The sequence below is a fragment of the Schistocerca nitens genome, chromosome 5 (assembly GCF_023898315.1).
Source record: "Schistocerca nitens isolate TAMUIC-IGC-003100 chromosome 5, iqSchNite1.1, whole genome shotgun sequence".
Taxonomy (NCBI): domain Eukaryota; kingdom Metazoa; phylum Arthropoda; class Insecta; order Orthoptera; family Acrididae; genus Schistocerca; species Schistocerca nitens.
The window spans coordinates 606,925,500-606,952,512 of record NC_064618.1 but is presented as its reverse complement, the minus strand read 5'-3'; the positions used below and the strand labels follow the sequence as shown (position 1 = coordinate 606,952,512).

The window sequence follows — 27,013 nt, the reverse complement described above, 5'->3', positions numbered from 1 at the left end:
GTGCGAAACCCAGCTCGCGCTATTCGTCCACGAGACTCAGAGGGCCACATCTGGTCTTCTTCCCCAAACAACCACAACCACTTTAGGGTCATTTTCATATTAACACAGAATATTTGTGTGAACTGTTTTAAATCTGAAAAGAAATGTATGAAACATCATGAAATATTCAGGATCACCCACTGAGGTATCCTGGTCGGAAAGGTAAAACGCATTTGGCAGTATGCGTAAAAATTCATGTGCGGCATACAAAAATCATTTTCTTTCTAAATGCTACAATTGTCGAAACTTGTCGAATTATCGTGTAAAGAGAAAAATAACGACTCCTCTAAGAACTCAAAAACGTGTAAACCATCAGTTTCGTCGACGAATCCCAAAGGACCAGAACTAATTTCATTTTGCAGACTCTGCTGAACTTGCACCGAATTTTGAGCTTAGTTGAAACACGGTTTGCTAATAGTCTGTGGAACATATGGACGTAAGCCGCTGGAGAGAGCTGGATTTGGGGTGCGGCCAGAAGAAGAGACCCCTTCACTTAGCTCGCACCCCCTCACAGCCGGTGCCAACGAGTAATTTTCCGCCCGTCCGCGCGCCGTCTCGCAGACGCAGCCTGACGGCGCCCACCGGCCCCTGACACCTTTCCTTAACACCACATCGCCATCCCGTCGATGAAAAAGAGATAAAGTGTCTCGACGCCGCGAAGAAAGCATGCGAAGAACCGAAGTTCACGTGAAACGTGACTGCAATCAGTATTATTAATCGGCTAATGTTCGAGACCAAAAAAATTAAATTAGTAACAAACACTGTATTTATTGTAGTTAGTTGCACTTGAAGTAACAGATGAAAAAAAAATATCTTAATTGCCGGTTTGCAATTATCATTCATTTACAAAAAAATGGCTCTGAGCACTATGGGACTTAACTTCTGAGGTCATCAGTCCCCCAGAACTTAGAACTACTTAAACCTAACTAACCTAAGGAAATCACACGCATCCATGCCCTAGAACCGCTCGGCCACCTCGGCCAGATATTCATTTACAAATGACGCGTTTTGTTTGATTCAGTTTCTTCAGACTGGTTAATATTAGATGGTGTCAGGCACATGAGATACCATGAATGCAAAATAGTCCTAGTAAATAATTGCCCTCGACGTTTTGCATGCTCGGTATCCCATGTGTCTAACATGCCTAATGCCTGAATTAGACGAAACGTGTTATTCGTAAATAAATAATAATTACAACCCTGCAACCGAAACTGTTTCTTCATCGAATATTACTGGTTGCTGCGCCATACCCGCGAAGAGCTGGAAAGCATTTTTGAAGTAATAGGTCCCACATATAAAAAAGACTTAGTTGGCGTTAAGTTCTGCGAGACCGTGAAAGGTCAAATGCAAGGTAACCGTCAGTCTCAAACGACTAGTTGGCTTTTAACATGCACTAAATGGACACTCGTAATCTTTACGTTATCAAACAAGTGGCTGGAGTCAAAAGATCTCCGGAAATAGCCGGAGACCCAAAATATAGCTATGACTTCGAAGTTTCTCACAATATCCCTGTAAAAAACATTTCGTTGTACTCGTCGCATCAAATATAGGTGATATCTCGAGATTCTGACAACATGCTCCATAATCTTAGTGAGAAACAACGGACTGTCGTGGCTCCTGTTGTGGTGACCATTTGTAGGTCATAGTACATAGCAGCAGGATAACGGCATGTGTAATCAGTGTGTTAATTATAGGCCTCGCGAGCACTCCTAAAACCTCCAGTGGGGAAAGGATTGTGGCAGATAAAAACATGTTCAAATGTGTGTGAAATCTTATGGGACTTAACTGCTAAGGTCATCAGTCCCTAAGCTTACACACTACTTAACCTAAATTATCCTAAGGACAAACACACATACCCATGCCCGAGGGAGGACTCGAACCTGTGCCGGGACCAGCCGCATAGTTCATGACTGCAGCGCCTCTGACCGCTCGGCTAATCCCGCGCGGCTGTGGCAGATAGATTGTCCTTATCCGCACAGGTAGAATACATGTTTGTGTTTCTGTAACTGTTTCACAACCGTTAGACGGGCTGTCTTCAGTAACAGTATGTTTGTTTTGTAAATATATATCTCAATGTTTAAATGGTGTATGATGTCTATAAGTGGTTTCACAGAGGGCAAAATACAACGAAAAAGTGATAGGAAAAACTACTAGCGATTTTCACATTGTGTGACATAGTAGCAAGCACGGTGTTTCAAAATGAATATACGAGTTTTAAGGCTTTGTAGCATTTATTACACTTAACTTAAAATTTTAAATAAAACATCAAATGAAAGAGCAACCGTAACAGTTTTTCTTAAAAGTGTTCAATGTGAGCACGATCGTCACACACCGAGTCGATAGGTGAGTTTTTCCAAAATCTTGATCCCTATGTCTATAGTAATTGTTGCAACAGTGCTGTTTCTGAAGTCGGATAGATCACCTGGTAGAGGAGACATATACACAACATCATTTATGAACCCCCAAAGACAAAAATCGCATAGAGTCAGATCGTTTGTGAACATGAAGATCATATAAAACGAGCTCTGTCATCCAGCGTCTTGCGGCCAATCCAGCTGTCGGGTACAACGTCGTTTAACCAGTCGCTTGCTGAGTAATGCCAGTGAGATGGCGCACCATTTTGCTGCTCAGAAACACCTGTTACAGTTGCTTCGCCGAAAAAGTCGAGAGGAGTCTCGTTGTAACTGTGCCATCTCATGGGGATTTGATTACCCCCAGATACACACATTACGTGTGTTCACATTTCCATTTAGGTGAAATGGCAATTCACTCCTGAAGACGACATGATCCAGGAAATCTTCATCTCGTGCAGCAAAATTTCGTTTGCGAAGAAAGCACGTAAACCGTAGTATGTAGGCTTTAGAGTTTGTAACAACTGCGAACGACAAGGACAAACTGATTTGTTGGGACTACGCGTGATAGACTCCCACTCGTTCAAGATTTTTTCACTCATTCTTAGTCGTTCCATAAGCACGGGTATAGAAACAAATGTGAGTTGCTCTTTCATTTCATGCGTTATTTATAAGTTTAATGTAATAAATGCTACCAAGCCTTAAAACCCGTATATTCATTTTGAAACACCCTGTATATAAACACACATAAAAAATAATTTGATGGTTCAAAATGGCTCTGAGCACTATGCGACTTAACTTCTGTGGTCATCAGTCGCTTAGAACTTAGAACTAATTAAACCTAACTAACCTAAGGATATCACACATATCCATGCCCGAGGCAGGATTCGAACCTGCGACCGTAGCGGTCGCTCGGTTCCAGACTGTAGCGCCTAGAAACGCACGGCCACTCCGGCCGGCAATAATTTGATGAAATAAACCACAAAGGTTTTCTTCCCTGATATTAATTGCGACTGTTTCTTCTCTAATGATGGTGCTTGTATGAGTGTAGTAAACCTTTTAGTACTGTTTTGTAGACAAAGACTGACTACGATGTCACAGTAGAAAAAATAAGCAATTGGCTAGTCTGGAATTACGGTACCCCATGCAACATTTTTGGAAGAATTCACCTTTATTTGACCTTAATGTTTAATGTTCTGAATGGCTTTATGTGTAATTTCTCTCCGCAAGTGGCTCAGATTTGATAATCAGTTTAGAATTGTTGTTTTTCCTGATTTTTCGACTGCATTTAAGTGCTTTATTCCTTTGTTGGTATATGAAACGAAATAAGCCAACTGATCACAGACTGAAGATGATACTGTGGAGGCAGAAAGGTGCTAGACTGATTCCTCGTAGTCTTGTGCACCTACAGAACTGCTTCCGACAAAATAGGAAAAACAGACAGACTTGGTATTATTTAAAGTCCAGGAAGCGTACTGTCTGCAGTGAGCACGTGGTACTGAAGAATGCTCATGATTCGGCATCTGACAGGACTACATGCAACGAGGACAAATCTCAACTTCCACAGCACCTGCCCAGTGGGTCAGCGCCTGTCGGAGCGCCGTTATGCAACCCGCCTAGGTTACTTGAGTGCTGAATTAGCTTCCTTCCATCCCATCGTTGGCTTTCCCCTTTTCTGTAAGGCCCCCGTAGACCGTAGGGCGTAGACTGTCAAACAGTTCGTCAAACTTGACGGGTTTGCCAAATTAGTAGACAGTCTATTGCTTTTTATAACGTGTTTGTCGAATTTCGACTGTGTTCGACGTGTTTGAAGGAAATTGGTTGACGATCGACCTGATAAACAAGTTTGACCACTAATGCATGGGTTTGTCAAAAAAGCCAGTTGCTTGCCGGACTATTATCTATAAATATGAGGTATCTGGCAACTGCAGCACATTCCGAAGGTTTAAAGTTTGTATCCTGCATCGCACCTCATACATTGTCCACTAATGTCAAAATACTTTGCGACTCGATAAGCACTATGTGACAACTGTTTTAAAAGTCAGGTTAAATTTGGCAAAATATGTTGGTATGTCTGCGTGACAAACTCCTGGATAGTAAACCACTGCTTTGAAAAATATTTACAGGGGCCATAACGTGCCTGGAGTACGATCTGGCACATGAGCGTAGGGGAATAACAGATATAGTAGGCCACTTCATTGTTAGAAAAAAAATGGCTTCCGATTGTCACGATGCAAGTAACTACACATAATAAAATTTTTGGAAAAAATTGCTGCGCCAGTAGTGCAATTATGACACCGTGACCTGTGTGTTGAAGAAAAATGATTTATGCTACGCACAAGAAAGCGAAACGCAGTCTGTAAGAAGTATATTAGGACATACAGAGTATCTTCGCAAATAAATAAGTGGCTCGAGGAATAGTTGAGTAACAGAACCTAGTGCGTTATCCTGGACGGCGAGTGTTCCATAGCAGCAAAACTAACATTGTGTGTGCCCCAATGAAACAAAGTTTTGAGTATGCATACATGAGTATCAGATAAGATCATCAGCACTAGAAGATTGTTCACCAACTGTACTGTTGTACGTAGGGAAAAAAATGATCAAATGGCTGTGAGCACTATGGGACTTAATATCTGAGGTCATCAGTCCCCTAGAACTTAGAACTACTTAAAACTAACTAACTTAAGGACATCACACACATCCATGCCCGAGGCATGATTCGAACCTGCGACCGGAGCGGTCGCGCGGTTCCAGACTGAAGTGCCTAGAACCGCTGGGCCACACCAGCCGGCGTACGTAGAAAAGTATTGTAGTTAGACGATCGTAACGAATTGTAGAAAGACTTGGGCAAAATGTTTACTTGGTGTAATGAATGACGGCTCTCATTAAATATGGATAAATGTAACGTAATTTCCATAACAAAGGGAAAGAACCGGATAGTACCTGATTACAAAAACTTCTTGAGCACGTCACATCGTATAAATATTTTTGAGTAGTAGTAAGAAGGGATATGAAATGGGTGGTCGTGTAAAATCAGTGTGAGGTAAGGGGAATGGAAGACAAATTTGTTGGAAGGGTTGTGAGAAAATGCAACGTATCTATAAAATAAAAGGCATACAAGACGCTAGTGCAGCAAATTCTACTATATCGTCGCAGTGCCTTATCAGATAGTCGTGACAACAAATGACCGAATTCAGAGATGCTTTGCTATGACTGTTACTCGATATAGCAAATACGAAAATGTAACATAAATACTCGCGGAACTTACGCGAGAATCCTTGCAAAGAAAACCACGTAGTCATAGCGAACCCCTGTTAGGTAAATTTAGAGAAACCGTATTCGAATGAAACTGGACACCCATTACGCTGGTAATACGAACTCCGTCCACAGGCCAACCGCTCTCCCGGCCGTTGTCAGTTTTCGTGACCTGGAGCTGCTACTACTAGGTCAAATAGCTCCTCAGGTTGACATTATGAGGCTGAGTACACCGCGGTCCAGCGCTCCCATTACGGAAAAAATCCCTGGCAGTACCGGGAAATCGAACCCGTCTCCTTCGCGTGCCAGTCAGCCGCACTGACCACTCAGCTACGGAGGCGGTTGTCCATTACGTTCCCACTTTAGCCAGTCTCGCGTAGAATCATGGTAATAAGAGAAATTAGGGTGCCTACCGACAGTCATTATGAGAACGGAGTAGGAAAGAATATCGATAATATTGCTAATATACTCCCCACCATTCACTGTACAGTGGTTTTAGTAGTATGAATAGGTAGATTTACTAAGTCAGAACGAATGCGGAACACTTCAGTTCGCGAATGCCTAAAAGCGTGGTGTGGGTTGCCACTGAGTACGATCGCCTCTGGTCCGCATTCCGATATTTTATTTATTTTTTATTTGGTACCATTCTGATAATACCGACAAGAGAGTTGCATTTCTGACGCGTTAAGGAGAGACTCAACCCTAAAACTTCATTTTTCTCAACAACAACAAAAAAAGTACATGGTTATTTCATATCTTTGAAATGTTTCCTCTTAGACCCCAGAACGATTTGTCTGTATTCGAATTACAAGTGCGACTAAGAAGTATTTCGAATAGGCACTGCGCAAGGGGACGTAGCGCACTTGACTGCTGCCAAAGTGGTCAGGACAGTATCTGTCAACCAGAGACTTGCATCTGAGGCATTACTAGCATGCTGCACTGATGGCAAGACACAATACGTAAATGAAAGCTTGCACAGTGGCATTTGGTCCAAGTGACGTAACCGTATCTGTCATCCAAGCTGTTTGGTTGACGCCCAGCCATCACGTCGAAAGATACACTAAACTGAAACATCCTGACAGATTAATACTGTGTGCCGGAGGGGGTCTCGAAAATGGAACCTTGGTTTTTCCGAGAAATGCTGCTACCGACTGACCTCAAGGAACAATCCATAACTTCACTTTTGCTGGTGGCGCCTTAGGCTGGGGCTAAGCATTCGGATGAGGTTGGCACCCAACTTTCGAAAAATATACATTTGTTTCAGAGTTCTTGATAGAAATGCTATAGTTCTAGAGTACTCTGTTACAGTTCATAAGTAGCTGTTACACCAGAGTTGAGCGTTCCAGCTTTTATGGTGGGCAGTAGACAGTAGGGGTTTTAAAAACATTTTCGTTAGATTTTCCTAAAATTTTGACATAAAGTATTTAGTAAGTAATTATTATTATATGTTTTAACTTATTATTATATGCTTTTTAAATTTTGTAAAGTAAAATGACTTACTTGTTTCACAAATCACCATTATTGAGGAACCGGTGGGCTGTTGGAAGACTTATACTACTATCACAGATACAAAAGTAAGCGGCGAGTGAAACACATTGACTACCCCTACACTATAGGGACGACTGAACGAACATAACGATACTGTTCAAACGAACGTGAGCAGTATTGTTCTATGTACTCTTTACATCCTTCACAGTCAATGTGTTCTTTGTTTCTGATTGTAACCTACTTCTTTACGAACAAGTTTTTTTAGACTTGCCAGCCAAATCTTCCACTTTTCTTTTAACAGCATTCGATGATATTCTTCTGTTTAATGGACATCCTGGTGCTGGTGTAGGGTAATGAACGTCCGTCAAATGAGAGAATATGTTTTCGTTGCTTCCAGTAAATGTAAGGGACTATCAAAAAGTTTCCGGTTGAGGGCGTGACTATAACGTATATGCAACGTAGCGCGATTCCGATTCGGGTACACAAGCACCGACACGTAAGAAAGGAATTTTTGCGGCGTTCTTGTCTTTCCTACATACGTGCGGTAAATGCGGAAACGTGAACTATTACCAAATGCGTCCAAACAGGACCAACGTGCTGTTATTCTTTTCCTGGTTTCTGAAGGACAAATACCGGTAGACATCCATTGATAAATGAAGAATGTTCATGATAATACAAGCACCCTATCGCAAATGTAAGACAGAAGTTATGCCAGCTGAAATGAGAGATTCGAGCACTCGTCCTATAGTTGCAATCTCTCCCCGATGAGATTATCACGCCTTAGGTCACTTGTAAAAGACCTCGATGGGTCGGTGATTCCTATTGGACGCGGATGTGTAGCAGACACTTAACGCACTTCTTCACGCAGCAGGACACTGTGTTTTAACAAACAGTTCTCTTCAATCCAGTGCGTCGGTTGGGAGTTCCTGACCCGTCATTCCCTCCGCACGGAAGTGACGGATTATAAATTCAGCCTTTCAGGCTCGATATCCAGTTTGTTCTACGATGCTTCGTGATTCATAACCTAAGTTAACCTGTCATGCTTTATGTTCATTAGAATTTTCAAGTTGCACAATTGTTTGGATTCCAAGTTAAGTGGTAGATTCCTGTAGATCTGGCTCTGATGCCCACATTTATGTAAAAAGATCTTAACCCACTTGATGGTATTTAAAATAAAAGTAACTGAAGCTGTATATGTGCAATTTTTTTTCCATTCATCTAGTAATGGACGTTTCAACGAAACGTGGTTACGCGTGCATGATATTCGTTAGCTGCCTGGTGCAGAGAGGCAAAGACAATCCATTCGTTTGATTTGCTGTCGAGGAAGTTAATGAATTCGCGTTTACACAGAATGGGTTCCATTAAGGGCCGATGATTGGACCTGCGTTTCCCCTTTGTTTCACGAAATCGACTCTAGAATAGATTTCAGCCCTGCTGTTTCTGTTGGTCGATATATATGCCCCCTAAGGTCTAGAGCCAGTTAACAATATTGTATTCAGCCGACGGCTCCAGAATAGCTTCTAAATGCTGATGAAGCAACATTTAATCGTTCATTTGTAATTCATATTCTGAGTTACTTATCCCAACAGGGCGTCTTTGACATCGAACGAGAAGCTACATTTGGTCACCTTTATAAGTATAGCTGGTCAACAATGTTATTTATTATACAAGCTTGAGGTTGTCAAACAAATTCGAATTCACTATAAACACAAGAGGAACAATTTCATTTTATCCAGTATTACGAAGTGTACTAAACTAGTCATACAGCCCATTTAAGTAGAAGAATTACCGCTTTGCTTACTGTGCTAGTACACCGGATTGTTTTGTCATTTGTAAAACTGAATAGCCACCTCGGAATAGAGGGTTCGGATCTGCTTGCCACTCTGCTGTCCTTTTGAAAAATGTTTTCTTGATTATACCTTCGCGTTCATCTTATCTTATAATCTCGCTACTTGAAGATTCTTGTCTACCAAACCAGTAAACAGACCTTTTGTCACGGTTTCTCTTATCAACTCAAGAACTAGTTAGTACTTATTTCCCCTGTTAATCAGTTAACAACGTGTACATACAGCAGCCACGATATTGTTAGATATCACTTCTCAGCACGGCTGCAACTTGAAGAGTAAAACACATTTCGAAAGTGAACTATTTATTCTCAAATAACACAGTAATCATAGCTAGTGATGGGAATAAGTCACTTCTGCAAACCAGCAGCACTGTTTAAAATTCATAGACGATATCAATAAACGGAGATTTCTGAAGCTGATGTGAACATGTTTGTCTTTGCAATGAGCTTCAGGTTCTTTCAACTGAATATTTTTGATATGTGTTAATTTCCCTTATCGCCACAAAAAGAGGCACTATTAAATTTTACGTCAGAACGTCGGAAAAATCCTGCCGCGCACAGGTTTAACGGAAGAGGAGGCTCTTGGTAGATCCGACCAGGGTTTTTTCCACGTTTCGCACGACCTCGAACACAGGTAAATACATTACCCTAGCTGATATTTCATTTAAAGATTAACAGCAGTGCAAAATAAACTCGCGCGGTTTCTTTTGTCCTCTTGCATATACTCCCAAGCACTATTAAGCGAGTTATCGAACATCAGCTTTCAATAATAACTAAGGAGGAAGCCATGCCACCGCCTGGTACTCACGCAAAGCCGAGGAGACTTCCTGAACATATAAGTTTGCTACGTTACAGAGTTGTAGGACTCGCTTGCTCTTCTTCTTCTTTTTAAAAAGAGGAGGAACAAGTCGCTACTCAGTTTATGACCTCGCCGGTAGCGACAGAGCTGTGTCCCGAAAGAAAGAGAGCGCATCTAGCTCCAACTACCATTCCGTGTTGAAAGTATGTTAATTCCCGTCGTGCGACCATATTTTGCGTCGGAATCCTTTTCACAGGAATCACCTGATAACAAATGATAGCTCGGGCAGGGTACAGCCGTTTTACACCTTGTGTACGCGATACTCCCGCCATCTCTATATGTGTATATCACTATACCCTGACTTTTGTCACGTCAGTGTACATCTGTTGTCTAGGTGATATCATTAACCATCTCAGAATAACTAATTACTGTTATCGTCAATTTTGAGTTTAATTCAGTGACAACAATTTGATCCTATATTTCTTTTATTCACAGTTTATCATCCGTAAGCTTTTAGTATTCATAAATGGTGATTTCCACTTGTGAACCGCGCTATAGTAGAGTCTGTGACCCCATGCACTTTTCTTTCCATAATACTTCGTAAACTACACCAAAGAATACATTGAGACTCTGTAATGGTAGTATTGTTGTAATACTGTTGAGTGAGGCGGAATACATTATTGCTACTCAAAACTGTAATAGAACAAGATTTAGCACTCTCGCCTCACCGTGTAAGTGTATATTTATTCCATATTTTTTCTAAAAGCCGCGATTGGTTATTATTCTTACGGCATGTCATAGAATAAGGATACGTGTGTACATTACAGCAATAACGGAACAGCGTAAACCGCATGTAAGGCTTCAGAGTTACAAAAATTAAAAGGATTTTTCGATTCGGACGATGAAAGTGATACTGAATTAAATGAACCAGTTCGCATGAATGTGAGTCTGACGAGTGCACAGACTGATTTATCAAAAGCAGTGAAGATAGAAATTAGTAGCCAAACAAATTTTACTCTGGGAAAGAATTATTTCGATATTATATTAAATGTGTGTGCCATGTACTCTAGCTGGATGTAGTATTGTTCATCTTCCTGGACTTAAAAGTGTTGCTATCATCATTGAAACTGAAAGTAGGGAATCGTTTGTTTTGATTAGGTTGCATGTCGATGCTATATTGTTCATAGAATGATAGGAGCACCATTCAAGGAACCACGCCTATCTTAGTAAACGAAAGAGTTTAATAAAACTAAAGACCTACATGAAACTATGTATTACGGTATTAGTTATGTCAGACGGTGATGATAGGAACGTTCTGTCAGCATCTCACGATTTTCGTTCATTTAATTATGAGATTAAAACTGCAATTTTTATTACACGTCAGGAAAAGAAGTCATAAACGCCGAAATGCGACATAAAAAATCTCACGATTTTTGTTCATTTAATTATGAGATTAAAACTGCAATTTTTATTACACGTCAGGAAAAGAAGTCATAAACGCCGAAATGCGACATAAAAAATGTGCTTGTTTAAGTCACATACTTTCTTTGCGAGTGCCTGTAATGATTTTGGTGTACATGTTATTCACAGTCTGTTCCTATCAGTGGTGCCCTAAAGCTTCTTGTTTCCATTGTAGGCTTCAGTGTAAATATTATTGTCGACAACTGGTTGACGTCGGTGTCATTATGTGAAACGTTAACGAAAACTCACGTGTCTTTGTTAGGTACTATTATAATGAACAAGCCACGGTCGCTACCACAATCTAAATCTGATCGTAAACATCTAGAGGGTACAGCAGTTTTTGGTCATAATAACCTGAGAGTCTGTGCGTGCTTCCCGTTCTTCAACAGAAGAAGAGTGCGAGGAAGGGTAGGTGTGGCATTAGTATAAGGAAGATGAGGAAATGACTAAATACCTCTTCTAAATTTATGTAATTTCTTTTTACGTGTTAGCCGCTAGGTGTCGCTGCAGTCTTCGCCGCATTTGGTCCAGCTGACGACACCAGAAGGACTAATAGTTTTATTTACCGTATTTTGGTGGTGTACAGTCATGAATATCTAACATCCTAGAGGCACGGTATGACGTACATCAAAGAAACTGCACAACAATACACATATCCAAGGGAACTGTCTAGCTGTCAATCAGTTTTGCACACTGACACTTTGATAAAAGGGAGAAATTTATTAAGTGCCACTGGGAATGATCTCTGGCTTTCTTGCAACATGACTGGCAAAGTTTGTGTGTACCATTATCAAAAAAAACGTCTAAGAACAGGGGAAACCTCAAATGTAGCGGACATCGGAAGTCGATTACACTGGTTCATCAAGGGCATCTGATGTAGCTCAGTGGAACAGCTTGACTTCGAAATAACCCAGAGTGTCACTTGACTTCTGTCCACCGCAATAGTCGCAAACTCTGCTACGTATGAGTCTCATAAGCAGATTGACAATGTCTGCACTCATGTTAAAGACTGTGTTTTAATGGAAAATAAATTATTTGGCAGCATCAAAACTAAAGCTTTGCTGACTGAAAATCTGTAGTCTTCTTTAATGAATCATATTCTCTGCTTCATGATACGAATGCACGTTGGCGTGGCTGGCGACAAAAACAATGGAGTAGAAACGCATCTCAACCGTCCTTGTATGGACACAGGATGACACTGACAACAGTTTGGTCAAATTGATTGTTTTTGTGGCACTGTTGAATACGGGTATCATTAATCTATATAAATGATGTTATTGACTGACAGTGTGACAAGTAGCCTATTTCTTGCAAAGAGATGTTCATCTGTACGTGGTGACCATGTTCCCAGTGAAGGAAAGTATTTTCCACCAGGTAATATACACTTCGGCACACAGCTAGAAGTTGTCGGTAGAGCTTGGTAAATACTTAAAAGCCAACTTCTCTCACATTAAAATTTCCTACATGTTAATCCAAATGTCTCTAGCTGTTGTATGCACTGTAAATGGCTGTTACTCTGATACAAGCAACTGGTCACAGCAATACGACTTGACAGTTTAAGTGTTTGTGTATTTTGATGTCTCATCAGTGTGATGCATGCTCATAGTTAACGAGAAATTTGGAGTAAGATTTATGGGATACTAGAAAAAATTCTCTACGTTGACAAAGAACATGAAGGCCACTTTTTTCTTCAGGTAATAGAAGTGAATTAGCACACATACTGCAGTTGGAACAGAATCGGAGGTGATCAGTGGGGAGATACATTGCATTCATTTGTAAGCTGACTGATCTGTTGTCCGTTTGTTGCAGCACGATGGCCGTGGTGCGGACGCAGCAGTTGCCGACCTGGATGAGGAGATGGAGAAGGTCTTCGCGATGGCTGATGAAGATCGCTTTGATGTGGCACGCCTTGCTGCCTCTCCAGACTCCAGCAGCACCGCCGCCAGCAAACGCAGCTATGGCGAGAGGGACTATGCCTGTGAGTTCTATAACTTCTTTCTAGATGTTCACTGAGTTGTTGACGCCCAAGGAGCCACGACATTCTTAGTACTTTGTCCCCTGCAAAAACAGATTCCTTTGGAATAACATACAATGATGTATTGTATACAACCAACATTTATGGAACTGGGAATACTTCATTTTCAAGCAACACATAAGGTTCTTTATTTTCTTATTGTGGATAAAGAATTAAACACAGTTTCTCAGGCTGATATGCAGGGCCCAGTCATGACTGTGACATAACTCACTCATGATGAAACATAGTTAATTTGCATGTTTTAATGAAATTCTTCATGTGTATACGATTTTTCAGAGGCAAATTGATGCGTTTATGTTTCCAGATAATACATGTTGTACATTAAAAATAATTTAACTCAGTGTACTTGGTAGATAGGTTTGAGACTGTGTTTTCAGGCAGTTTCCAACGTAATGTGTGAGTGTATGTGATTACTGGTCTGGTCTTCAAGCTCTGTTCATGTACTCTGTTCAGACATGCAAGTTCTTGTGACTGGCTTAACTGTAATTATTTGGAGACCGCACTGCCACATGTGTAATTGCTTTAGCCCTATGAAACCAGAATTGTTAATGACTGTCTCAGCTTATAGATGCTGCAATTATTCACAACACTGAAATGGGGACAGCAGTTGGTATGAATCCACTAAACCCCTTTTTAAGCACAATATTGATGCAGTCAATCGTATAGTGTAACAGTGCCATGAAAATAATGAACCACCAGAGTGGGCATTGCCGAATATATACTGGCCAAGCAAACACTAACTAGGTCCATTCCACAACACTCCCCATCAAAAGGGCACCAGTTGAAATAATTAGTAAAAGTGCCAACTGAGGTTTGTCAAGGAATTCAGGCACTGACAGGTCAGTGTCTTAAATGTTCACTTTCAACCTAAGCATTTGTCACCAATACCTTATTTAATTTATGCATAAATACTGTGTCTGCATTTAGGAAACAGTGAGATTTAATTCTCACATCTGTGGTGCAGCATAATTTTCTGCCGTGGAAAGTTCTACGTCTAGTGACTGTTCACAGTATTCCTGCAGCATTAGCCAGGAGAGTGGAGAATGATTGCGCCTCCTCTACCAGTGACATGTGGTGTGGAAGAGTCCACTCCATAATGGCAGAAAGCAGCTGTCATACCCAGTATACCAACCCCTACCCCCTGGACAGGAGTACCACTTGATGATGGAATGGGCCTGGGATGGCCCTGTTACACCATGGCACTATCTATAAGGTGGGCTTATTGCAGGAGGCAAGTACTGCAACAGAGACCCGAACTCATGATTGCTGCTGGTGGCTCCACATTGTCCCCATATTCTGATAGAACTGCTGGGCTGTGAATGAATCTGGCACCAAAATCACAATTATTTATGTGGGGTAGCACCACACCTGTTATGATATTCCTGCACTTCTAGTCACATTTTTAACAACACTACTGAAATCCGTCCTTTGAGAAATCTTTGACCAGCCGAAGTGGCCATGCGGTTCTAGGCTCTACAGTCTGGAACCGAGCGACCACTACGGTTGCAGGTTCGAATCCTGCCTCGGGCATGGATGTGTGTGATGTACTTAGGTTAGTTAGGTTTAATTAGTTCTAAGTTCTAGGCAACTGATGACCTGCAAAGTTAAGTCGCATAATGCTCAGAGCCATTTGAACCATTTGAGAAATCTTTTTCCCTATACTGCAAGAACCATGGCAAGTTTCACAAAGCCAAGCCGGGCTCCCTTATTTTAATCAGAATACCATCACCCCACGCTCACCATATGCCAGCAGTTGCTGCAATACTTCATCACCATATACCCACAAACTTGCCCATAAAATAGTAGTGGTCCTACACTAGCCTTCTCCCTCAGAAGACTCGGCCACCCAGGTCATCACTTGAGACTAATCTGCAACATAGATTACTAAGTCCAGTGAATATCACACCAAGTTTTCAGAACAAGTTTTCACCACAAAAATATCTGGCAGCTTAACCCACAAAGTTTAGAGACAGCATCTAATACACTAAGTTTATTAACAATACTTTCTCTTACGCAACTAAATTACTTATTGCCATGCCACTAAATAGTTCATTAACTCCCTTGGAACACACGTCACATCATGCCTTATAATTTTTCGTTGCACTAATCATGTACTCTTGGTAATTGTCTCTGCATATTCTCCGGGCTTGTTCCTTGCGCTTATATCCTCTTCAACTTGAAAGAGTACATCTGTCACCAATATTCATAAGTGCTACAGAATTCTGCATATACTCATTTTCATGCTGTACAGATCCAGTATACTGGAATTTGCATGACCAGTGGATTCAGTTGAAGGGTAGCTCTCCTCTTAAGATAGGTGAAGGCTGTGCACAGCAGTGCTAGGTATTGTGAACACAGTCATGGTCACTCTCTGTTGCCCTTCTCTATACTGCTGCATCAATTGCTCCACTGAAATCCATCCAACTTGTGTAGCTGTTACTTGGTTCAAGGAATTGATTAGGTATGGTTTCAGTGTATTATTTGGGAAGGTTAGATTCTGCTTTGGGAGTGCCTCTAGTGGTTCATCTAGCTAGTACAACTGTGAATGTGTTGCATGCAATTTTGTAGTTACTGCGACCGTGGCTGGTAGATGGAAGGTTGAACCTGTTATGTACAAGGGTAAGTCAATTATTATCTGCTACGTAGTTATAAAATTTTATTGTAATCAAATAGGAAACTTACAAGAACATCATTTATCGATATAGTTGTTGAAACACACTTGGTTCTTCATTGTAAAAGCTTCCTGATGTCCTCATAAAAGAAGGTTCTCAGTTGAGGTGCAGGCCAGGAATGTACTGCTTCTTTCACTGCTTCGACTGAGGCAAATCGATGGCCCCTTAATGCTTGTTTGAGTGCACCAAACAACTGATAGTCAGAAGGGGCAATATTGGATGGAGGATGATCCAATACTTCAAATTTGAGTTTTTGGAGCATTTCAGCAGTGTGGGCACCAGTATGCAGATGGGCATTTTCATGCAACAACACAACACCTTTTGACAGCAATCCTCATCGTTTGCTTTGAAGTGCAGGCTGTAGCCTGGCAGTAATCATCTCACTGTAATGTAGACTGTTTATTGTTGTGCTCCTTTCCCCATAATGTTCCAGTACTGAACCTTGTGGGTCCCAAAAAACTGTAAGCATCAGTTTTCCTGCGGACGATGGATCTTGAACTTTTTCTTGCACAGCGAATTTGGATGTTTCCATTCCATACTCTGCCATTTATTCTCCATCTCGTAATGACGGATCCATGTTTCATCACCAGCAATGATCCTGTCTAAGAAGTTGTCCCCTTTGTTACCATAGCAATCCAAATGTTTTTTGCAGATGTCCAAGTGCGTTTGTTTATGCAACTGTGTGAGTTGTTTTGGGACTCATCTTGCACAAACTTTATGAAACCCAGGTCTGTTGTGGATGATTTTGCAGGCAGAACCATGACTAATTTGCAGACAATGAGCCACTTTGTCAGTTGTTATTTGCCTTTCTAAGAGAATCATTTCACATGAATGCTCAATGGTTTCTTCATTTGTGGTGGCAAATGGTCGTCTGGCTCCTTCATCGTGCGTAACAGTTGTGTGACCATTTTGGAATTCTTCCGTCCATTCGCAGACACTCCATTGTGACAAAACACTGTTCCCATACTGTACCAAAATTCTTCGATGAGTTTCGGCCCCTGATACTCTTTCCGACTGCAAAAAATGGATCACTGAATGTTGCTCTTTTTTTGTGCAAATAGACAGTGGAGCAGCCATGATTAACAACACAGCAGCGATAATGAAACTAACGTAGCAGCTTGAAAATTGCAAAGATATAACAACAAATAAACAAAGCATGTGTCATCAATGTAAAACCACAATACCACCAAAATAAACAAAAATATAACTAAATTGCGGATTATAATTGACTTACCCTCTTATAACTACTCTTTTACTTAAGAACAATATTATCAGGCTTATTTTCATATAGGGGAGAGGTGACTGATAATATTGATAATAATTAATAGCATTGAAAAAGTTGTAATTAAAATTATTGATATATAATCTCTCAACAGAATAATACTTGTAACAAAGTAGTGCTTCAGGGAAATCAAAGTGGGTGTAATGTGGCTACTTTTGTTTCTAAATCCTACTGTATAAACCAAGTTTGAGTATTGTTAGCTCTCGTGTCTTGTTTTCTGCACTCTGAATAAGTCTATGTAGCTGTGGCATGCGATACAGAGGGCATTTCCATGTGATATGCTATGGAAGGGATCAGGACACTTTTGTTAAACTGGAAGAAAATTGACTATAGTTAATTTTTACAGGACAGACTTTTTCTGTAAGGCCATGGACTAAGAATATCTGAAAATTTGTGTGCATGAGAAACAGTAGCGATTAGTATTAAATTCTGTTACATGCCGATTAACTGATAATCCGATCTGTGGACTGTACAAAGGGACGTTAAATTGAATATAAGAACAGAACTGCACACTTAGGTTTGTGAAAGTAAAAGTGAATGAAGTTTGAATGACCGTATTGTTGTATAGTAATGGTCCATAATCCGTGCTATAATATCTTTGAGTGATGAACTATAAAAATCACAGACATTTTAGTCGCCGTAATTGCGGAGAGTAATTGTAGGATCAACACTCCTTTTCCCTCTACACAAAGCACAATCAGTCATAATCATTTAATCATTATTATTATTAATTATCATTGATGTTGTTAATAAAAAACTAAAGTGATGTCCATAATTACAGGTGTATTAGTAATTACTAACATCCAAAGACGTTATTAAATATCTTGTATTCGGTATGCAGCAGCAAATTTAGGGTGATCAACAGAGCAAAAAGTTAACATTAATTATTATTATTAACATCTGAACCACAACCCACTACCTCTTAGCTCCACTCCCTTGCCTCTATGAGCCTTTACTGCTTGTAGCAGCATGCCACTACAACCACATTGTTGTATATAGCAATTGTAACAGCCTTTTCATGGTGACTCTTGCATCTGACACAATCCACCCATGCTTGCATGATTCCCAGATCTTGATTTACAGTATTCTTTGTTGCTTTCTCATGTTTCATCGTCTCACTCATTAGTTTCCATGGCATATGTATATTGATCAACACTTTGCTCTCCAAGCTTACTATCTGCATGGTACTCCACTCCACCACCAACTTGGTATCCTCTGCAAATTCTTCACCACCTCTACAGTCCCATTCAACTTCCTGATGTCAGGGGCATCTGTGTTCTGAATGCTGTCTTCAAAATTCTTCTTCTAGCATTTATCCAACCCCTCCTCCGTCAACGTAGTGAACGTGGCACAACTTGTGCTGCTTGCTGCATCTGCTCCCTTTGTCATTTGTAAGACTTAATAGACTTCTCACATTTCCTGGAAACTTTTCCAAGCACACTGTTGGTCTTGGTTCTCTGTTGAAACCCAGAAAACATGTCCTCTAGCCTCCTCCCTTCATTCCTAACCTCCCACACATTAAAAACTAAACTTAGCTTCTGTTGATGCCTAGTGACCATCACATTATCTTGTTTGGTTGTAAGAAGTTCTCCCTTGAGCTGCTGCAGCACCCCCCCCCCCCCCCCTTGCTGCAGCCCCCCCCTCCCTTTCACTTTGCTCTGCTCCTTTCCATCCTTGCCCTTGGTGTACAACAACCTGAGGACACAGATTACTATCATAATATCATCCTCCCTCCCCTCTCAAAAAGAATTGCTGGCACCAGCCAGCACTTCCATATGAAGAAAATTAAAAGAATTCTTACTCTAACACAAAACTTACTGCTTACCCATAATGTATTGCAATCTGGCAACCTGCACGTAATATCCTAAATAGTTATCAATAAACACAACAAAAGCCTCTTTCCCTCCCTCAACCTAAGTGTGTAGGGCAACTCGTACATGGATCCATCAATCCATCCACTTTTCATGTCCACTCCTCTGTTTCCTCCTCTTCATGTCCTTCTCTGGCTTTGGCCCTAACATTTCTGAGACTGAGACTGGAGTGCCTCAGAACCCACAGGCGTCCAGCATGCACTGTTATCAACCTCATTGGCAGCTGCAGTCTAATGTTGACTGGTTTTGTTGTCTCAGTCACTTGGTGAGGTCCCGGGTGCCTTATGATAAATTTCTTAGTCTTACCCTTTGGCATATATATATATGTGAGATAACATTACCTAGTGCCCTGCCCTATAATGTGGTAAACTCCACATGTGTTTCACTTCTACCTTCTGCCTCCCAATGCTTCTCCCAATGCTTTCTCCACCTGTTTCCATACTTCTCTCACTATTCTAGCAAAATTATGGACCGACTAATGGCCCTTGTCTCTTCTTGCCTTAATCAAGCCAAATGGTGGTGGCGTTTTCCTGTCATACACCACATCATGTGATGATCCCATATTAGTGTCGACCTTCAGACTGTACGCTGCCATGACAAATGAGAGATTTGGTTCCCATTCATTATGATGAGCATGTACATAGTAATTTAACATCCTTCTGACTAATCAGTACACTGATTCCATTCTGACATTTGTGTGTGAGTGAAGTGGACTAGTTCTCAGTTCCTTCACACATAACAAGTGACATAAAACTTGTATTAGGTTCATCATAAAATTTGTCCCTTGATCTGTAATCATCATCTCCAGCACACCACACTGAAGGATGTAACTGGCAACCATTACTTGTGCGACCTTAGCTGCTTGCTGGTTCAACGTAGCAGTTGTCTCCACACACTGCGAAAATGACCCATTATTGTTAACAAAAGATGATTCCCTACCGGATTAAGTGATTCTAACACATTCACCCGCAGTCAATTCAAACAACTTTTTGACATTTCTGGTAGTCTCTGTAATAGTATTCATTTATTATTAAAGTCCATGTGGTGTGCACATTGCACAGAATTTCTCACATACTGTTCCATGTTTCCTTTTCTTCCATTCCACCAATACCTTTCAGCCACCATTTAATTTGTTGCTATGCACCCTACACGACCACACAGTATGTGATCATGCATCTCCCTCAGTACTGCCTCCTTCAACCTACCTGACACCACAATCCATGGCTCTAACCTAATTACCTTATGTAACAAACTGTCGCACATTCTGAACTGAGGTAGCATCTTGTATAGCTTGCAGTCATTGTCAGAATTCAGTGCTGCTTGCCATATAGCAAGGCCATGATCACTACTTGTACTACCATTACCTTCCTGCACAAAGCCTCTGCATTTCCGTGTTTCTTCCCTGTTGTATGCACTACTTCATAAACGAATTCACAGAATCTTAACACTCATTTTGTTAATCTGCTGCATGGGTCCTTGAACCCCAGTAACCATTTCAGAGTGGCACAATCAATCACTAATTTAAATTTCTTACCATACAAGTAACACGGACAATATGTGACTCCATACATAAGGCTAAGCATCTCTTTTTCCAAAATAGAATAGTTTTTCTCTGGTCTTTTATGTTGTTTCAATGCATAAAGCGGTGCATAAAGCAGTTGGTGTATGGACCGTGCCTTTGAACATCAACGTTCAGCATGCCAAGTTCAACGTACTGCTATATGCTCTGAAACAATGCACCTCATGCATACTGTATGTCCGCCTCAATGTGGTATACATTATCACAGTGTGCTTCAGTAGTGGTTGTTCCCTATATCTGGCTTGCAGATCATACTATTTATGAAATGAACAGGTGTAAAATTCCTATATTAGCTGTAGTAAACCACACATTTTCTCCCTTGTCCATATGTCAATCATGTTGTTCTGTCTGTAATATATGGAAATAAAAACTTCAGTATCCATGAACATGTTGTAAACCTGAAAGGAAAGCAACGTGTCCAATCACTAAGAACATCAGCTTATAAATGTTCCATATCAAATAGTGCAATACAAATTTACAGTTCTCCATGTAACATAAAAATTATTTCATCATTCTCCCTTTTTAGTAAAACTCTTTGTTCATTCTTCACAGTTCCTATTCAGTGACAGTCTTCACCAGATGTGAAATAAAAAACTTGAAACAAGAAAGTGCAAAATATCTTACTGCAAGTAATGCAAGCAGTCTTGTAGATAAAGCCAATCAAACAAATTCACTCCTCAGAAAGAGCTCACTCATATTCACATAAGAGTGAATATTATAGAATATACTTCCATTAAACTAATGAGGAAGTATTAGAATTTATTAGCAAATATGAAGGTTAATAAAAAAGTTTCAATCCAGTGAGATGTGAACTGACAACATCAACTGTAACCCTACAAATCTGCTTCCCTACTCATTACGCTACACTGGCCATGAGTGAGTTATGACCTTACTTTGCACCTTACCGTCTCCTGAAAGCTTTACTAATAGATATGTTATTAACTGACATTAAATAGAACACACTGTACCAAGAACAATGTGTTTTCAGATGGATCCTCAATGTACCATAATGTGGCATAATTTCATAATATGAAACCTCCAATAATTCCCATCATTTTATTACAGATAATTGTATAATTAGCAATGTGTTTCCAAGAGATCCTCAATTTTTTTGTGCTTACAAACAGCACATATACATATCGGCTTCAACTGAAAGCCAATACAGCGTCTCACGACTTCTGAATAGAGATGGTGTTAAGTGATGCAGGTGACGTTCTTCCTTCTCATTGGTCTATGTTCAAATGCACATTCAGGATATCTGATATGCTAAACACTGCTGTGCATGTTCAGAAACTTGGCATGCTCAACATTTGAATACTTGGTTTATGTGCTGACAGGTTAAGCTGCAAGATGCTCCCCAACATTGACCTCTTGGTTCAGGAAACAACTCAAAGTGTGGTTAGATGCATGACATGATAGTATAAATTCCTTTTGAAAATCTGGAAAAACTAAACCTTTACTTGACGTTAAAATTTCTTCAACCTTCAAACACAGCCTGACAATCATCTGTCCAAACAAATTTTACCCCTTTCTTCAACAGGTGTGTGAGTGTCATGCTATGTCAGTAAATCACCTTGGATTTTTTTCCATTGTTTAATAAATCCCCTTAGAAGTTTTGTAAGTAATTTGAGAATCCCAAAAACGATTGTACCTCCTTACTTGACTGAGGAACTGGGTAATCTCATACCACTCATACAAGTCTTGTATCCGTTTTCACCTCATCTTTGCTAATTACATGCTCTAAGTAACCTACTTGTTCTGAAGCAAAATGATAGTGTTCCTTGCTTCATGTCAGATGCCTAGCTCACAACCTCTTATGTACTTCCCTCAGTCGTTGCCTATGTTCCTCCATGTTTTCAAGAACACAGTTGTATCATCCAGGTAGACTAGATAATTGTGAGGCCTCAACCCCCTGAGTACTCCATCCGGCACTTGGTGAAATGTTTCAGTCTGAGCATACTTCAGCCAAAAGGCATCCTTCGCTACTGACTGCAGGGTAACCAGAATGCTGTTTTCAGTTGGTCCTTTGGAACCACCTCCCACTGGGGCACCCATTACTTAAATCCATGGTAGAGAAATACTGGCTCTGACCCAAGTTACCAGTAGTTTCTGTGATGTTGGGGCCGGCCGAAGTGGCCGTGCGGTTAAAGGCGCTGCAGTCTGGAACCGCAAGACCGCTACGGTCGCAGGTTCGAATCCTGCCTCGGGCATGGATGTTTGTGATGTCATTAGGTTAGTTAGGTTTAACTAGTTCTAAGTTCTAGGGGACTAATGACCTCAGCAGTTGAGTCCCATAGTGCTCAGAGCCATTTTTGTGATGTTGGGTACAGGGTAGGCATCCATCACTGTCTTACTATTAAGATAATGGCAGTCACAACAGAACTTTTACTTCTTAGAACAGTCCGTAAACTTCTTAATCGAAACCACAATGGATAAGAGCTCTCTTCTACTATCCCATTATCTAATTGTTGGTTGATGAATTGCTCCATAATCAGTGTAATTATTGATGTACCTGATAAGATTTCTAATACATTGGTACTTCAGTTATCATCAGAACTCAATGCTGTGTAAAGTGGGTCACTGGCAGTGGAGCCAGAGGAGAAACAAGTCTTCAAACTCCAACAACAACTTCTCCATTCACACTCTTTGTACTTAATTTAAATGCTCTGCTTTCTTTCGTAATTTAGTTTTAGCAGCAGCCTGTGTTTGCCCGTGGTTCACAACCTCTGTGCAACAATCATCCTCCTGTGGACTGTCCAAATTTGTTACTAATGTCCTAGTCAACTTCACTTCTTTGGCACCAAAATTGTCCATATTAACTGGTACCAACTCTCCGCATCTCTATAATGTATGTGTACAATGCTCCTTTTAACAAAACAACTCACTAAATCTAACATGTCATTCCTCTCCAGCAGTTCTATTACACACAACACATTGACAGGTAAGTCTGACACCACACCCACCAAAAGTGACTTCCCTGTGCCACCTGATGATAGGATTAAAAACTAAAAACAGCATGAGTTTTGACAGACATATATTAAAGTATTTGTAACATTGTTCCGAAACTCTTTTAAAGCACATTATGTAGACTGCTAAGCTTTAGTACACGTCTCATGTTTTGTTAAAATAATAAAAATACAGAACCAAAAGTTATAATTTCAATAGAAATATTTTGATTACTAATATAAGTTGATTTAGGCATATTCAAGTGAGCAAATTTAAATGACAGTTATTCTATGTGGACAAATGTTTAAATGTAAAACATACATGTTTAACAGTTAAGATCTGTGGAATTCTGAAGTGCAGGTTTTAATAGCTTCTCTGTTTTGATTCCACTGTGACAAATTAGATGCCTCATATTGTTTTCATTAAATTAATACATTCTTCCTGTGTGATTGATTCAGGTATACCAACAATGTTTTCCAAAGGCACAAAACAAGAGTCTTTTTCTCAGCCCAACAACATGTTTCATTGTTAACTGCTGGGGTCACCTGTAATTCGAAATTATTATATGCAGTAAAAGTGAAGTTAACTGTTGGAAGTAATCACCACAGTACATGTTAAACCCCATGGAAATTGTTGTGTTATTATGATATGGACCTACAAGGTCTATATGTGACCAAAATCAATACGTAAAATAAAGGATTCAATATTTACAAACAATTCTGCCATTTATCCAAATATAGTGGCATAAATGCCTATGTTGCCACACATAATTGTTATATAACAATTGCTTATTAAAAACTAAATGTATTATTTGGATCTTATATGAGAATATTGTTAATAATGGGATCAAATTTTTACTAACAAGGCCATAGCTGCAACTTTCCAAAGTTGCTGAAATTTGAATACAGGAGAATGACGTGAATCGAAATAGCTCAGTTATCAAAATGATGGGGTTGTCGGGTTCAGTAGATGCGCTATGAAATATCCCAGATGAGCCATTACAAATAGCTTCAGTAATATGGATATGTCCACCTTAAAACTTTAAAGTACAAAAAAAAAAAGTTATGAGAAAATATCAGCATAGTTAATCAAAAACTGTTCTTCTGAGTATAGTGACATGATATGTTATTTGTGTAGTTAGCCATTTATTACTGAAACATCTCTCATTCAGCTGAAAGGTGTTGAAGTTAAGTTTCTGTATAAAAAGGAAGACAAGAAAATACCGTCATACTTTTAGAAAAATTAATGTACAAACATGGCTTCTGAACTATCTGACTATATATAACGCACTGACAGATAAAATATCACAACACAAAAAATAATTAATGCAGAGTAATGAAATTTCGGAATATGTTTGTCTAGGTAACATACTTAAGTGATTAACATTGCATAATCACAGGAAGTATGAGGTAAGCCACTGCAAGTTTGAAATGCTGGGACACTAATAACTTGTGTAACCACTAGTGCTGAATGCAGGCATGCAGAAGTGCGTGCATTATGTTGTACAGATGCTGGACTTCAGTTTGTGGGCTGGAGTTCTGTATCTGTTACACTTGATCAATTAATACAAGGAAAGTTAATGCTATTTGTAGATGCTATTGTATTTGTCACCCAATGATGTCCCATATGTGCTCAACTGGAGAATTGAGCGGCTGAAGGCAACATAGTGTGTAGGGTTAGAACAGTGGTATGTGGGCAAGCATTATCCTGTTGGAAAACACACAATTGAATGCTTTCATGAATGGCAGCACAACAGGTCAAATTACCAGAATGACATGCAAAATTTGCAGTTAAGAGTGTGTGGGATAACTATGAGAGCACTCCTGCATGATAGGAAATTGCGTCCCAGACCACAATTCCATATGTAGGTCCAGCGTGTCTAGGCCACAGACAGATTGTTTGCAGGTGCTCATCTGACCTCCTTCTAACAAACACATGGCCATCACTGAGGTAGAACCAGCTTTCAACAGAAAACACAATGGACCTGCGCCCTGCCCTCCAATGAGCTCTCGCTTGACACCTCTGAGGTCGTAAATGGTGGTGGTTTGGGGTCAGTGGATTGCATGCTACAGGGTAGCTAGCTCAAAACTGTCCTTGAAGCAACCAATTTGTACAGTTCATTGTGTCACTTTGGTGCGAGATGCTACCCAAATTGCTGCTGCAGATGCAGTACGGTGTGCCAGAGCCATATGCTGACCACAGTGGTCTTCCCTCTTGGTAGTGCCATGTGGTTGTCTGGAGCCCGGTCTTCTTGCAGCCATACATTCTCATGCCCAACACTGCCAGCAAATGGTGGCTTTGTCAACTTAAAGGCATTCTTGACTAACATCAACTCATCATGTCGTCTCAAAGGTAATTAATGTTTATGACCGTTACATCATGTAATAAAAGCAAACCTGATTTACATCCTCATAGTGGAGCTACCTGTGGCACTCTTAATCAACTGGTGTGAAATTTTGATGGACAGCATCTTTTAGTAACATGTCTACCAAATTTCATTTATGTTACACAACTCCTCCTTGGCGTAGCAGTTTTTTCCATCAGTGTATATTGTCAGTCACAATTCAGATATTTTAACCGAGCTCCTTTTTTGTGCTGCATGCTCATCATTTGTCACATAGAAAAAGTGACTGATGACATATATGCTTTCCACCACCCAAAAAAAAAAAAAGGTCAAAGGGAGGTAATATTTGATCATGTTGTGCTTTCACAACTGATTAATAGGAATATTGAGAAAACTACTTTGGCTCTATGTGCATTTATTAAGCCACTGGTTTCATTCTATACAGACATCCTCAGGTGACAAAGTGGCACAAATGAGCCAGTTTCATGATTTAAAATGCTTAATTTCCCAATAAAAAATAGTACTGCATATTTTGGAATACAACAAATACAATATTCCACTTTGTTGGCTCTGTATTCCAACATGTGTCTGTCAACGTTCTATCAGGTGATTATGCATTTTACGTCATGGCACCTGCATGTTTCTGACACTTTATCCCCTTAGCCCATGTGCTAAATAAATTACATGTGAGTGCAACAACCGGGTCCTAGTTCATATTTGTAGGAAGAACAGCAGTACACACACACACACACACACACACACACACACACACACACACACACATATCATAAAATTTGGGACAGATGTCAACAAATAGTGTATGGTACAACTAACATACTTTTTTTTTATTTCAAACCAAAAGTTTCTGATTTTGAAATTTCCAAAATTTAGAAAAGTTTTGATTTGGAAAAATATAGCATTTTAATGAACTTGGTCAAGTAGCATATATTTTTAAAGCCTATAACAAACTGAATAAAACTGCATAAATTTCAGGTCTGTTTGTCAAACATTTTTGAGTTATGGCCATTTTAAGCTTTCAAAACAT

General features: G+C 40.1%; 1 protein-coding gene across 2 annotated transcripts in view; it reads left to right on the top strand.

Annotated features, from left to right (window-relative positions):
* The window catches only part of LOC126259317 (band 3 anion transport protein), a 782,039-nt gene that overhangs the window by 514,827 nt on the left and 240,199 nt on the right, over positions 1 to 27,013 (top strand). For both annotated transcript variants that reach the window (XM_049955995.1, XM_049955996.1), the window contains exon 3: positions 13,049 to 13,217. In XM_049955995.1, the coding sequence (XP_049811952.1) occupies positions 13,049 to 13,217 (169 nt within the window). The remainder of the gene's footprint in view (positions 1 to 13,048; positions 13,218 to 27,013) is intronic.